The sequence below is a fragment of the Streptopelia decaocto genome (assembly GCF_964273445.1).
Source record: "Streptopelia decaocto genome assembly, chromosome: 5".
Classification (NCBI taxonomy): domain Eukaryota; kingdom Metazoa; phylum Chordata; class Aves; order Columbiformes; family Columbidae; genus Streptopelia; species Streptopelia decaocto.
Genome location: NC_138659.1, coordinates 31,049,952 through 31,066,242, shown reverse-complemented (window position 1 = coordinate 31,066,242; position 16,291 = coordinate 31,049,952). Strand labels below are relative to the sequence as shown.

The 16,291-nt window shown below is 43.2% G+C and overlaps 1 protein-coding gene across 1 annotated transcript in view; it reads right to left on the bottom strand.

The window, feature by feature from the left end:
* Positions 1-7,992, bottom strand: part of HMCN1 (hemicentin 1) — a gene marked incomplete at its 5' end in the record, with an annotated part of 184,673 nt that extends 176,681 nt beyond the window's left edge. Inside the window, one exon of the mRNA XM_082054335.1 lies at positions 7,740-7,992. Coding sequence (XP_081910461.1) covers positions 7,740-7,992 — 253 coding nt within the window. The remainder of the gene's footprint in view (positions 1-7,739) is intronic.
* Between the last annotated feature and the right edge of the window lie 8,299 nt (positions 7,993-16,291).

Genomic DNA, 16,291 nt, shown 5'->3' with positions numbered 1-16,291 from the left:
TGCTCCTTAATCCAGAGCGATGCAGCGCAGCACATGCACCGAGGATGGAGGATCTCAGAGCCTCAGTTTCAACAGCCTCCAGGTCTTGGGTCTTTTTCCTTCACTCTTTTCCAAGAACTCGAGCTCCTCTCTTCTGTGAAGTCATTTGCTATTAAATTCACACCACAGGTGTTGGTTTTTTACAGTATCTTCTAGCATCGCTGCTTTAAAAGAGCAAGGTTGGCATTTCAAGAGGCAAATATTCTCTGGGTGGACTCCTTGCCAGCTTCTAGAACACTAGTGCCTCGGTTAGAGTGAGATAAATATGTATATGCCTCCTTATTTGTTTCATTACTGTGAATTCTCGGAAAATAACTGTTTTCTCCAGGTGAGAAAAAGACAGAATATATTGATCTCAGGGAAGGACAGCTTAGTCATAGCTTTAAAAACACTTGAGGATCTGCTTTTTATAAGTCATTACAAGGTTCAATTGTAGGCATTCAAACCAATTCAATAGATGCACACATCAAAAACTTCTCTTTTCTTTCCATACCATAGGGCTCCCATCAAGACTCGTAGCCAATGTGGCCTATTGTTAAACAATTATTGTCCTGAATAGGATTAACTTGGCTTCTATACATGACTTTGTGCAGCAAAACAAGCTACTGCAACTTCTGAGAAATAAACTGAAAGTGGGAAGAAGAAGAAGAGAAGGGATTAAACCATTTTCACAGGACACAGTGAAACAGGCTGCGCAGCCACTTATATCTGGGGTGAGGGTTCACTGGCTTTTCAGTTTCACTGGCACCAGTTTCATCACCTTCTAATCTGGTTCAGTGCTGTGTCGTATTTACTTTGAGATCAATCAGCAAATAGTTAAAGTAACACAAATAATGGGGCAGCAACCTCTAATGGGAAGGTGGGGACACGTTTTTTGTGCAGAACGGCAGCGGCTGAAATTCCCACTGAATTTGGGAGTGAACTTAAAAACTCTGTGCAAGTATTTGCTGTATTGTTACATACCTAATGGTTGAGTTTGCAGTGCCACTAAATAGCCACTGCTGTTTAGGATGCACCATGTGAAGTACCCTCCATGTAAACTCCAGGAGCTCCAGAGAACAGGCGTACGCTAAACAGCAAGGCTCATTTGCTAAATGACATCAGCAATAATTACTAGGACAGAAAAACACTGGGATGCATTACTGATGAGCCACAGAGCTTTCCATGTAATCATCACCACTTGGAGCCGGGGACAGCAAAGCAAAATAGAACAAGTAGCTTCTGTGTGAGTTCAGCAGGCAAAAGTGTCAAATGTTACATGAAAAATAATTCATAATGCAAAGTCGAGGAGAATGAAATCTTTCAGGATTATCACTTTTTTCCCCTCAGCAAAAGACGATCTCCATTGTATCTTCCAGCCAAAGAAAGGATAAAATCTTTTCCCTTGCAAAAAAGGTTCAGGAAGCAGTAGGAAAATTTACCGCTGTGCGTATCTTCAGGGCTTGACAGGCAGAGTTAAGACAATAGAAAAATAAGGTGTAAGTGATGCTCCAATAGGCTTTTGGATGATGTTACATTTCTGCCCTGTCTCAAAGACTTTAGAGCTTCTGGCACTGGCAATACCACCCCCTGTAATCCACATAAACAGCCACTTTTTCAAGGACCCCAGAGAAATCCTTCCAGAGGATGAAGGAAATAGATATGTAATCCCACAGAATTGATTTTACAGATACCACAATGTCTCTGTTAAGGAAAACAACAGGGTTTCAGAATACTCATCGCACATATGGTCGGTACAGTCATCATTGAAGTCTCAACAGAGATGGAAAACAGCTGTAGGTGCTTTAGACTTTTAGTACTTTTAGTACCATACAATAGTGACCAACTTAGAGTTGGTCACTATTGTATAGTATTGGTGATTGTCAATCAACCACTGACAGTAACAGTAAAACTTAGCAGCAGTAACAATAATGAGGCAGTATATGAGCCCTAAGGACGCACTATTTCCTGCTGAAATTGTCAACGGTGAAATAATAAGCAATAGTAACACTTCAACAGTTGTAGCACTAAAGGGCAGATTTAACGGTTATTATGCCCAGTTCTGGTTATTATTTGTCTTCAGACATACCAAGACAGCACCCAACAGTTGTGAATTTACATTGAGTCTCCTAAAAGTGAAAGAAAAGCTCAAAACTTGGACTTGTACTCATTACTGCTGTCACTATGTATCTAAAGAAGGCCAAAATAAACTGACCTCAAAAAAAAACCACCTTACACAACCTTCAGTTTTCCAGATAGGATTTCCAGAAATGTCTGGGGCCACCAAAGAACACTATAAGATGAGTATTTGAATGATGTGGGGAGAATAAATTTATTTGCCTATGAGCTTACTCTTAGCAGAGTTGGGGCAACGATTCGCCTTCTTTCCTATGAAAACGTGATTTTGCCAAGTACCAGTGTTTGCAAAACGTTCCCACAGGAACTTCATTGGCAAGCAGTTTATTCCTCCTTGTCAACCTAAGAATTAGTCTAGTTCAACTATTAGACAGCTCTCAAACAGTTTTACCTACTGAGGAAGGTATATCACAGGCTAAACTCAAGTAAGTGCTATCACTTACCCACAAAGCAATGACACCAGAACAGAACTGCAAGGGGACAGCACAGCAGGAGCCCCCAGCCCTTGGATTAATACAAACGCCACTTCTGTGGTGCTGGAAAACTCGGATACTGGTACCAAAGATCTCCCTGCTTTGGAAACTGCAACCACACAGCTTCTCCACAGCTATTTTCCTGTTCTTTAGTAAAATTAATCCCAAGTCTTGAAGCATTTCTTCCCCCACCCAAAGGAACAAGAAGACAACGATCATCATCTTCAGGTGACACCAGAAGCACCTTTTGATTCCCTCTGAATGGGAAAAGGTTTCAGACAAGTGATTTATATCTAATACCTCCAGCCTTTGCCTGAAAATTTTCACAGATACCATGAACCTGAGAGTCAAAGACCTCAAGTGACAGAAGAAAACAGTGTAAGTTGAGCAGGGGGGAGGTTTTATCGCTATACTTGGAGGATAAACTATTTTTCATTGCTCACAAGTGTCTTTTTCAACACAGAAGTTAACACGTAAAGGAAAGCTTGTACTTCTGCTCCTGCACATAGCTTTCCATCTCCTTTTACTATCCATTTGTATAACAAATATCAGGAAGCATGAAAAATTTTAATTCCGTTAATAGCCTAATTTTAATTTCTTATGTTCCTCCTCTGGAAAAACCATTATGTCTTCTTCATTATAACTATAAAAAATTAAAAACACCCAAAACACAACTATCAAACCTGCAAACCCCAAGGTTCTCAGACCTTTCATATGACCTCCGGAACTTGTTCCAAGCTCGCACGTGGCTCAGCACCCTGAGCGTTGTTATGGATATAGCACTGCAGGTCTGTTCAATGAAGGAGACTGCAGGTTGTAAAGTTCAACATCACTATTTGCCTTAACTCCGTGATATAATCAGAGCTTTACTCTCAAATAAAAGAGAAACGTGATCAAGGAAAAATAGTATTTCTAGCTCTCCTATTTTTTACTACGTGACCCTGGGTGGATGACTTCAGTTCAACACTGTGTTCCCATCTCAACAAAGCAGTATTAACATTTTCCCTTGTCTCACACAGATAATATGTTGCCTACCTGATTTGTAAGAAAAAGGGTTAAGAGATGCCCGTATCAGAGACCTGCAGACTTGCAGAGTATTAACAGGAAAACACCAGCCTGTGCACTAGGAAGTCCAGAGGTTATATATTCCCTGCATTCTTCTTGTAATTGAAATTAATTACTTGGGTTCGGTCTATAAAATAGTCATTCACACCAAAGGAATGCTTGATTAAATGACGCGGAGACAAAGTTATTGCTGGTATAATTCCATTAGCTTTACAGAAAAATACTAGGGCTGAATTTGTCCTCTTAGGCTTATTTTCCATTCCAAAATTCCTTAATGGCATAAAGAGAAAATAGAAAAGCTGGCCACAGACGTTAAATAAAGACATTCTGAGTCCAGTCCCATTTCCACAGGATACAATGGGAGTGAGTTAGTAGGAGATCAGGACCCACAACACGCAACTACAAAAGCATTTGCTGATCTTAACCTTTAGCTCCAATTCAAAATTTTCCTGTGCCAACTCTTCTTAATTTGGGACATGATTTTTTTACTCCTTCAGTTTTTCCATTGAACACAAGAGATTTCTTTGTCAACAGCCCTTTTTACTATGTACAAAACTGCTCTGCTCATGTTTAGGCATCGAAAAACCACAACAGAAAACCACAACACACATGGAGCGGGATCAAAAACAAAAGGCTTTTTCGAAAGGGAGATCTCAGCACAGATGGCTCAGCGCTATGGGAACGTGAAACCCATCACATGTTTCTTCTGTAGATCCCAAGCCTGGGCTATGCCCAAAACCTCAGGTTCAAGGCTACAAAATACACTAGTTAATTATTAGTAGTTCACCAAAATACCATAGTCTGAGCAAAATATCACTACAGTAGCCATAACACTACATTTAAATCCACCATTGAAGACCACAATATGTTGTTATATCACAATGCAGCTTTAACACCCTGTTTCCCCCAAAATAAGACAGAGTCTTATATTAATTTTTGCTCCAAAAGATGCATTAGGGCTTATTTTCAGGGGATGTCTTATTTTTCCATGAACAACAATCTACATTTATTCTTGAACAAAAAATTAAAAATTAACATTTATTCAAAAGAGTCATGTCATCACATTGTGTCACATCTGTCCTGCTGCATTCTATTGCTAATTAATTTTACTTTTTAACATGTATAGCTGCCTGGACACTATTTAAATTGACTTTTTAATGAACTGTAACTAGGGCTTGTTTTTGGAGTAGGGCTTATACTTTGAGCATCCTCAAAAAAAAAATGATGCTTGGGCTTATTTTCGGGGTAGGTCTTATTTTCAGGGAAACAGGCTAGGCAGCACTTCAGTTAAAATGTAGTCCACTAGAATACGGGAAGATTTTTAAATAACTCAAATTACTTATAAATCAGATGTACCTTGCATGATGTAAAGGATTCTTGCATAGTTTTGATTAACACACTCTCCTTATGGTGCTTAGAAAGCACTTGAGCTGTTTCACTAATTAGTACTAATCAAGCAGCACCGCAAAACGAATGACTGCGGCACTGTTCAGAATACGCCGTGCAACATAAATTAGGAAAACAATGGAGTTAAAAGCCAAATCCACATCAACTTTAAATTGTAATTACCCACCAATAAACAGTGTATCCGGATCAGGACAGCTTTATACAAAGAGAAGCTCCTTGGAGCTGAGGTCCAACCACGTTACACTCCTGGTAGAGTCCCATTGGCCTCGTGGACCACGGAACATCACAAAAATGGGAAGAAAAAATTATCTGTGAGGCAGCCACATATAAAGGTCTTTTTTCTTTTTTAAGAAAAAGTATCAATTGGGCAAATAACCAGACAACTTGGGAGGGGGAAGAAAAATAATCCCATGCTCATCAATTTAGTTGAGCAGTCTCCAGAAAGAACACCACTAGGTACATGAACTGGACACTGTGACATACAAGCCAAGCAATATTTTTGTTATCAGGTTACTTCTCTACAGATTCAAGAAAGATGTTGAAGAACAGTCACAACAGTATTTCTTGCATTTTCTTTTCAAGTCCCTAGGCTTAGTCATCAGATGTAAAATACCAGATTACCAGCAGCCTCAAATGCTACATCCATAAAATTCAAGACACTGGGATTGTGTTGCGCCCTTCTAAGAAGGACGCAGAGAAATAGTTTTCATAGATTAAGACAAAACTCAGTTTAAAATTGTACACTCTCCACTTTCAAACAGCCTTATGACCTCACAAGTTATCCATCACGCTAAAACGTATGGCTGCCTCCGGCTGCGCAAGGGAAGTTGGACTTCCATATAGAGACGTGTAACAGGATCCACCAACGTATGTTTGCCAGCAGTTCTTTGTTGCACAGGTCAGATCTCCGCAGGTTTAAGTTTCAGCTGCTCTACTGAATGAAATCTAACATTTGCCAAGGAAAGAGAGGGAAAAAGAGGGAATGGGGGAGGAGGCAAGGAAGCAAGAAGTCTGCAAGGGGAAAAATGTGTATTAAGCAGGGGAAGGCGGCAGCGGATTTGCTGCTGGTGAGGTATATGCAGCTCAAGAAGGTGGTGATATAAAAGCTGGGACTTGTTTCTCCTGAGGATGCACAAGAACAAGGGACCATCTACACAAACCTGTAAACTAAAAATGCACCACGCAGGATAATCTTATTGTTGGTGCAGACACCCAAGCCCTCTGAAAAAGAGAACTAGCGATTCTTATAGTGAATCACTTTGGTGAGGGAAGATGTAGAAAGTGTGGTTATGGATAGAAAAACAAAATCAAAACACTCCAAACACATCAAGTTGAGTTTCTGCCCCATGCAAGGGGAAGCTCCTAGGAGAGCTTGATTTTCCAAAAGGGCACAAGAGTTTTACGCTCTACCCTTGACCAAAATCTTTTACTTCTTGCTTTCTTCTGTGGCATGATGCTTTCTAAGTCCCACATATGTTTGTTCCGTAAAACAACAAAAAGATAAAGAGGGGAAATAAACAAGTGACACCAAAGTTGAAAACACTAAGGTACATAGAAAGACCCTTTTGCCATAGGACACTCTGACACCACAGTGATGAACTCTACAAGCTTATAGACAACAAAACCGCAAAATTTGCGAAGACAAGCTATTCTCAAATTTTCCAGGCATTTGGTTTAAGGTATTTATAACAATAGCAAACACGTGACTTGTAGGCAGAAGTATCTGTGGCTGGGGGGAAATAGAAGGGCTGTCTGTTTTTCTTTGATGACATCCCTGCAAAAATTGAAATCTTAAGAATTGATTTCTGGAATATCATACTCTGAGATGTTCCATGCAAACTAGAACCAGAATTGCTATTTTCAAGGGCCTGTCTTCCCCTCTTTGATGTTTTTTTTCCCCTGATTTTTTTTAAAAAAGGGGTTTTTACTGCATGGTACAGCCTGGGGCATCCTGTTCCTATTTCCTCTTCCAGTCATCACAAGGTATTTGACAAGGAAAGAGGAAGAAAGCCAGAGAAAAGGGATAGGAAAACAATAGAAAACAGATGCTGAAAGAGAGGAACACACAACATACAGCAGAAAGAAAAGAGGTAGAATGAGGGAAAGAAATATCGACCCAAACTAAGAAACACACCATGTAAAGCTTCTGGATCATTTCAGTGCAAGGTTCTGAATGTAAACACGGGACAGCAGGACTGGAGGAAAAATGCAACTGTAGTATGTTCATTACTGTATTCCCATAGAAGGGCACTGAAAAAAACTTGGTAGCTTCATTACCAGGAAACATGTTCTCTACTAGGAGAGGTGACTGAAGCCACTTCAGCTCATACTAGAATTATTAAAAGGGCTATGTGGTCCCCAAAAGTACTCAGAGCCCGCTTCAGCTTATCCCCCAGGCTTTTGGAAGGTGTGCTGGCGTCTGCACCGAGACAAGGAGGGGATGAGAAACCTTCCTCGCTCCCGGTGAGGGACCGCAGCAGAGACCCCTGTGGCAGCCAGGGCTGCGGGGTGACAGAAATACTTACGCTCCTGTCCCCTGGAAACGCAATAAGCCACATTTTTGATAAAAACCAGCCCCGAGCAGCCCCGCGTCTGCACCCTGGCCGGGCCCCGGCTCCCCCTGCGCGGAGACCCCCGTACCTGGATCGTGGAAAGGCACCAACGCGAAGTTGTACAGCGGCCTCTTGGGTCTTTTGAGCGATGTTTCCAGGATCTTGGACGCCCCTTCGATAACTTGCACCAGGTCGTCGTACATGGAGCCGGTCACATCAAAGACGAAGGCCAGGGTGGAGGCTCCCTCCGGCACCTCCTGGCCGCGGGGGCGCAGGGCGAGCAGCAGCAGCAGGGCGCCCAGCGCCGCTCCCCGCGGCCCGCTGCCCACACCGAGAGCCATGTTCGCCGGGAAAGCCGCTCGCCCGGAGCGGAGCGGAGCAGCCCACCGCCCGTCCGTTCCCTCAGCGCGGGGGGCAGGAAGCGCCGCCGCTTTTGTGTGCGGCCCCGCTCCGCCTTTCTCACCGGGCAGGGCTGGGGCAGCGCCGCCCCGAGGGAGCAGCCGGAGCCCCGGCCATGCCGCGGGCGCTGCTGCCGGGGCGGTGGGGCTGCGGCTGCCGCCTCGGGAGCTCCGGCTGCGGGCTGCGGAGACTCCCGCCCCGGCCCCGCCTCTCGTGGCCCGCGGCGGCCCCTGCCCTCACCCCGGGCCCGCTCGCGCACCTGGCCGGGGCCGCCGCGGCGGGAACGAGGGCTGGAGGGTGAGGTACCAACCGGCCTCTATGGCCGGAGCGGGGTCAAAACACCACTCCGGCCACTTGCTTTCTCTTCGTTGTCCCATCTTTTTCTTGCACCAGAGACCACCTGTGCCTGGAGCCGTGGTCCTGGACACATGTTGGGGTCTTTTCTACCCACTTTAACAGTGGCTAGAGGAATGCTTTCTAGGAGCAGAGGGAAACTGAGGCTGGAAGGCGCCTCGGGAGGCGCAGCCTCTGGGTTTCAGGTAGTAGCTGTGGAAGTGTAAGCCGAGCTGAGAGGGGAACCGGGGCAGCAGCACATATATGAGCGATTGCAGTCTCCTGTCACGCATTTATAGCAATAAAACAATCCCAAAGAATCACAGAATGTTAGGGATTGGAAGGGACATCAAAAGATCATCTACTCCAATCTCCCCACTGGAGTTTCTTCTTCTCCTCAGTGAGGGTGGCAGAGCCTGGCCCAGGCTGCCCAGGGAGGTTGTGGAGTCTGCTTCTGTGCAGACATTCCAACCCGCCTGGACACCTTCCTGTGTAACCTCATCTGGGTGTTCCTGCTCCATGGGGGGATTGCACTGGATGGGCTTTCCATGTCCTTCCAACCCCTGACATTCCATGATTCTGTGTGATTAGCACTATAAATGGAGACTGCAATCGCTCATATATGTGCTGCTGCCCCGGTTCCCCTCTCAGCTCAGCTTACACCTCCACAGCTACTACCTGAAACCCAGAGGCTGCGCCTCCCGAGGCGCCTTCCAGCCTCAGTTTCCCTCTGCTCCTAGAAAGCATTCCTCTAGCCACTGTTAAAGTGGGTAGAAAAGACCCCAACATGTGTCCAGGACCACGGCTCCAGGCACAGGTGGTCTCTGGTGCAAGAAAAAGATGGGACAACGAAGAGAAAGCAAGTGGCTGGAGTGGTGCTTTGACCCCACTCAGGCCATGAGGGAGATTAAATACGAGATGTTTCAGAGCTCTGTAGCTGTTCAAGGACAAAGCAGCATCCCAGAAGGTGCATCAACAAACCTATAAACAAACCCGTGCTGCTCCACCCGTGCTGTCCTGAGCCTCCGTCCCCATCGCCATACCCGTCCCCATCGCCATACCCGTCCCCATCACCATACCTGTCCCCATCGCCATACCCGTCCCCATCGCCATACCCATCCCCATCACCGCACACACCGGCACTGTGCGCTGTGGAGGGCAATGTGACATCATTTAACGCCAAATGAAGGGAAACTGCATCCTTTGTTTGCAGGGGGATGCGTGAGGCGGATGAGGCACGCGGCTTGGACCATAAAGCACAATCCACCTAATTTGTTTCCCTCCTTATTTTACTAATCAGTGCTAAAACTGCGCAGCAAAGCCCATTGGATTGCGACTGAAAAATTAATCGTTTAGAAGCATTGCTTATCCTAATCAAGTTATAAGCCTGGAATTGAATTATAAAAAACAGATGTTTACATTCTTTCTCCCCTTCAGCACTGATGTCATGAGAAGGAAGCACATAACCAGAGCTGTGCAAAGCATTCGCAATAAAACCCCAAACCATGGAAAACTTGTCTCATCTGTAACTCTGCTAACAGAAAACTCGGACCAGGTTTGTCAAAAATATTCACAAATCTTTTAAGTAGAAATGCCATACAATAAGAATATGTTTTTTGAACACCCTAGAGACTGGCAGCACTTGGATTTAAGGATTTCCTTCAGTTCTTTACAGAGATGAATCCCTGTTATATTTCTCCTCACAAAGACAGCCAAAATGTTATTTCTGTCTTAAATTATTTCTCATTTCGATGTAAACAAGTTAGAACAAACCTAGTGTCTATGAGAAAAATAACCTTATTGGATGCATAATGCTGCATCTCTAAGAAAACTGTCATTTAACGTGGGTTTTAAGGTACAACATAAAGAAAAAAAAACCTCAATTTCGTAACAGTGGAGACTGATATTTATTTTGGTTGCCTAACACTTTCCACTATAAAATATCCTTGAAGCTTGGAGGCTCTAACACTATTATTCACAGTGGGCCTTTGAAATGTGCAGGAAGAAAGCCCTGTGGCAAGAGAAATGATTTTATTTTTCTTCTCCAATGAAATTGTTTTCATAGTTTGCCAAAGAATCATCTATTAAAAATAAAATAACAATTAAAAAGGCTGTGTTCCTTCTGACATGCTCTCCAGTGAAGTTTTGACAGCATCTGTGTGTACAGACATTACAGTTGTCTTCGACACTTGCTTCCTAATTTTGAGCATTTCTCACTTAACCTCGATATTCTTCTCGTGCCTGTTTTGGGGCTGGAATTTGACATTTTGGTTATGTGATTTGGCAGCGTGAAAGAATTCAACAGATGTGGATCCGATTGTCTAATTCCGTCCCACCGCAGTCCCAGACTGCCACTCTGAGTGAGCAGCCTTGCCCCTCCGCACTATGTATTCATCCGGGATAGTTCTAAATTATTAAAGAGTTAAGTCATTTAACTCCTCCTCTCTTCTTAGCTTATCTCAAATATAAAAAGCGTAGAATTTGTAGGCTGTGGGGAAAGAAGGTGGATCAGAACACTCAAACCATTAATCATTTAGCATTTCTCAAGTGTCAGTTGCTTGTGGTAGGAGTAGAATATGTAGCTACTTATATAGCCAACACCACAAGCTTTGCCTTTATGGTTTCATATTAAAGGTCTGGCTACGTCAAGTGGTACATCAAAACTTGTTTGTTGGCTGGAGGAAGGGCATATGTGTGCCTTCATGTTCTAGGGGATAGCGTGATATGCATTTCCACAGGAGCAATGCCACACAACTCCATGTTGTTTGCTCAAGTATTGTGGATAGCATCAAAACTCATAAGCATTGATAGGCGAGTACAAAACCTCCATCTCTCCGACTCATTTGTGCTTGTGTCATGTCACGCCATTGAAGTAGTCTCATTTCCAATGGAACATAAAACTGAGAAAAGAAAAGCAAAGGTGATATGAACTAGAGTTCTGTAATTTTCAAAAGCCAATGTTTCAAAGCAGCATCGACAGGATTTAATGATCTTATGTGTTGTTTTGTGTCTCCTTTTGAAATCACTATGATTCCATTACTACTCACTTTTTTCCTGTCTCTCACGTCTCTCATGTGAGTCTTTTTGATACATGGAACACGAATCCTTGAATACAGTACTTTAGAAGTTTGGGAAGGAAATAATGTACTTTTCACCCTTTGGATTTGCATCTGAATCTGTTCCGTTTTGTAGTTTGCAGCTAAAAATTATGACTATCCAAGGAAAGAGTTGCCAGTTTCAGCCTCCTTCATAGCAAACAAAACCTGAAGTTCCCATCTGAAGCAGAATATCCAAATGATTGTTTTCAAAGCTGATGCTACTCTGTAATTTCAGAGCAAAGTGCTGGTAGCAAAGCAGATGCTCCTCCTGGGATCCCAGGGACCGGGCTCAGCGGGCCGCATTGCCGGAGCGCTTTCTCACGACACCTCTTTGCTGGTCAGCAAACTCTGCACGTACACCAGATCCGCGGGACCGTTCTGTCACAGACGTCTGGCAGTATCGCCATGTGCTTCTAAAGCTTTTATTCCCACTCCTCCTCAAAGTCCCATCCTGCCTTTTATTTCCCTTTTGTTTGAACTGGAGTCGTTCTTGTGGAAAATAAGGGAATCGATGCTATTTGTTTGGTGTATCTGGCTTTGGTGCTCTCTGTGAGAAGCGTATATATTGTACAGTAAAATCTCTCCAGTTTGCAGAGTGTTTTCTCAGCCTGTCTTTATTCCTCTCTTTGTATTTTATGTGCATACACACTCTAGTCCTGCGCACAAGGGCTACAACTTGGTTTTTATCAAAGCCATTGACTATTCTGAAACTGAAAAGAACACTTTGGTCCTCAAGTTCTGAGTTTTGAAGGAGTGTGCTGGCAGAACCAATGCTGCTTTTGGGAAGGATGGGGTTAAAATGCCATCCTGGAACAGGAATGCTCCAACAGGAATGAGCAGGTGTGCTGAGGAGCCTGAAAGCAGGTGAGGCATCCCCAAGGAAAGGCAAACCAGGAGCAAAAAAGAGAAAGGACTGATGGATCCATCTTTGTGGCAAAATCCTCACATTCATCTGCAAAAACCATGAAGAGACCAGCACTACTTTTGGGGGGAGATTCTATCATGTGAATGCCGTTATATGAGGGTTCAGACTGCAAAGTGATCAGGTAAACACGGACTGTTTTGCAGCCGGTGACTCCTATTTGTTCAGCCGTGCAGCTGGGCTCACATTTAGACTGGTGCGTTTTTAGTCCTCGTCTTATCTTTCTGCAACCAAGGCGTTTTGCCTGATAGAGTTAGAAGCTTTTCTCCAGACGGCATTTATACCAAATAATCTCAGCGCCTCTTAGTGTTGTAGTCACAGTAGATTCACATCTTCCTGAGAGATGCATTACCTTTGCCAACCACACAAAACCTGTGACTTAATAGAAAAATGGCATGTATCTAACTTTTGTTTGACTTCTGAATCTTCAGAGAGATCATATGTTGTAATTTTTCTCCCAAGTCCATTCCAGCATTCTGTTGGGATTGGTGCTTTAATCCATATTCTGATGAACTGCAAGTTTCTGATCTCTAGTTTTCCAAAAGGTTTGTTTGAATCTGAAAGGCAAAATCAAGCTCCAGGTTATACTCCCTACTCCTGCCTTTCAGATCTCAGTATAGAGAGATCAGCTGGACCCAGAGTTGTATTTTGAACTGCTCACACCTTGTCTGCCTGAATTGCGACCATCCAGTGTCCCATGGTCACTGTTTCCTTTTTAAACTCCATGTGCAGCAGCAAGAGCACAGCGATGCTGGAATTCTTCAGGGCTTTGGCAATTAATGCTTTACAGCACAATCAGAGCACAAAGGTGAATGCTGGCGATCCTCTTTGTTCTGCAAACATTTCTAGATGGCAGAGGCTTTTAATTGCAAAGACCGCAAAACCCAGACATTTTTAAGATGCCGTATGTTTCACATAGTAAAGAATCTAAAAGTTGCACAGAGATAATCTTTTGCTATTTTCAATCTCCTCCGCTCCACGGAATTTTGCTTCAATATAAATGTCAATTTGATTCCCAGCTCAACACATTTCAGAGTATCACAGAATGGTGACAAAGAGCTGGGCGCACAAGCAGTAGGTAGCTGTAGCAACTGGAGTCGTTTGTTTAATAAACCATGTGCCTGAGCCAAGAGACCGTTTCACCCCGCTACAGCACTGAATCATCTCTCATCTGCAAGCTGAAATCACTTTGCTTTTGGTTATAAAACGTTTGTTTTATAAAACAGGTCATCCTGTGATCACGACACAGAAAAGTCAGGGGCCAACAGTTTGCTCTCTGGCTCCGAAGCAGACTCACTGCCTTTATTCAGACAATGATGTATCAAGATCAGGACCAAGTCAGGGCCTGCTGTGCTACTTCCTTGCTCGCTTGGAAAAAGAAAAAAGAGTGGATAAAATGATGGAGGGAGAAATAGAATAATCCGAAGCATGGGGCATGTACCTACTGGACAAGGCAGTCTGCTCTGGAACCAAGAACAAGCGCCAGGAGTAGAGGAAACGGCTGCAAGTTGCGCCAGGGGATGTTGAGGTTGGATCCGGGGAACAATTTATTCCTGGAAAGGATTATTAAACATTGGAACAAGCTGCCCAGGGCAGTGGTGGAGCAAAAGAAGCAAAAGAACCATGAAATAATGGTCACTTTTCAAGATCAGCTCCGTGAAGATCAATAAATCCTATACCTGAGTTTTTAAATTTCTGCACATGTTGATTATCCACAATTCCAAACTACTTTTACCCCCAGTCATGTCATCATGCAAACCTTACTGGTGGCTGTGCATTAAATAGAAGAGTCGCCAAGTCACCCACTTGATTTCTCCAAGAGATACCCATATACATACATTAAATTGCACTCATAACTTTCCATTAGAAAACTGGACGTATAGATATATCGAAATGGTTAAAATCATGTCACAACACATTTGCTGCTTTCACCACTTGAGTAATTGCCTGTTGGACTGGGGATTTTTGCAAAACTCCTGCGGCGCTGTTATAAAGGTATTCGAGCAATTTTATCATTGAAAATTATGGTATTCTCAAGAATTCAAGATATTCTATTGGCCAAGTCAGGATTTTCAACAGACTTTACAAACAATTAGGCAACCATGCCGTAATACGAAAATAACTGTAGCGAGTTTAGGTTGAGCTTCAAGAACCCTATCTCCCTCTACTGGTAAGTTGGAAGGAAATGTTTTGAAAATGGATTACAAAAAGTATGGATTTTTATACTTATTTAATACTTTTATTTTACTTTCTTTTACTTCTGAAACTCTGAAAACCTGCAAAACTCCCATCACTTTATGCAAACAGCAACTCTCAGTATGAACTATTCTCCATTATCTTATTATTAGAAGCAAGTCACATGCATTGAAGAATATCTGACCTTAGATATCTGCTGCAGTTCTAACAGAATCAGCCTCTCCAATCCCTTATCTCGTGGGCAAGCAGCGATACTTCCTGCCTGAAAACCAGGATAAGTTCCCAAAAGAAGATGAAATGGCTTCAAGTATCATAATCCTGTGTTACAAAGGGCGGCCGCGTTGCCGCTTCGCTCCACAGACCTCAGCTTGTTTCCGAGTCGATGACAGATACTGAACTAATAGATAATATTCCAAAGCGTCCCATTCCTCTCATACCGGGAGCTTTTCTCTGGAACGCGCTTGGCAGATTTGCAGCCCCCGAGCTTAATTACTGCACCTTGTGCCTTGGAATGAATTCTTCTGGTATTAATTTCTCGGGAGGAGCTCGTTAGGGCGCAGCGTCCTATTAAGACTTCACGACAGAAAGGCTTTCCCATTAACAGCTGCCCTACAGGTGTATTCCAACAAAGCTGGACTAAAAGACACCTGGATTCATAAACCATGAGTTCAAACTACTCCCTGAAACACCAAGGAAGTTCAGGTGTTCGTGCCATTCACATCAAAAATAGAATAAGAAAATAAATGTTTAGTTCTCCAGAGCTATGTGCTTTCCTCCTTTTAAACCTGCCAAAAATGTATTTTGCTTAAAAGCCAACATAAGTCCAGATTCCAGTCTGTGCAGGCTAAGCCTATGATGAAAACTACCTGGCATTGCTCCCACTACCCGTCCTCATCTCCATGGAAGTGTTAAGGAATTAGCTCACGCTTCTCATCTCTTCATGTGTGTGTGTGTGTGTAGACTTGGCTGATTTAAATATTTCTCACATTATTAAATATCTTCCTTTCAACTGCTTCAGCAAGACAGCACTCAATATCATCAAGCATGTCAAGTGTGTTTTCCTGGCATTTGAAGAAACCGAGGTCACACAATTTATAAGTTCATCATTTTTGAGTGATTTATTTTTTTAGTCGCAGTTTCAGTTTTTACATTTAAGCCCATATTGACCAAGGTGTCCCTTCAAATCCTGCCAACCTGAGTTAGCACCTACCAGTAGTTACCAAGCATAACTTTCCAAGACTAGAAGTAGTTGGAGAGCTAGTTTTACTACCAAGAGGCGTATTATCCGCAGTCACACTCTTCTTGGCATAATGGAGATGTTCTTAAAACTTGGAATGTTTTCCACATCATCTTTTTCATTAAAGCCTGATGCTCCTTCTACTGGGAAATACGAGACTTTCGTCAGGCATATAATTTTCTAGGGTTAAAGGGTGGAGTTAAATAAGAACGGACTCAAGCTTTTATTCATAATAAGAATAAAAAGTCATTAACAGGGAAGGGGGAGTAAAAAGGCTTCCCCATATGAAAAACAGTTGTTCCATGCTTGCACGCATTGCATACTCAGGTGGCTAATCCATCATTTATCATGAAGTTACCTGGCAATTTCCACCATGACCCTGTTTTCAGGCCTCCTTTGTATTGTCTGGTCTGAAATTTTCCAGATAACGTGTCCGCTTTGAGGAAATTCTGTTG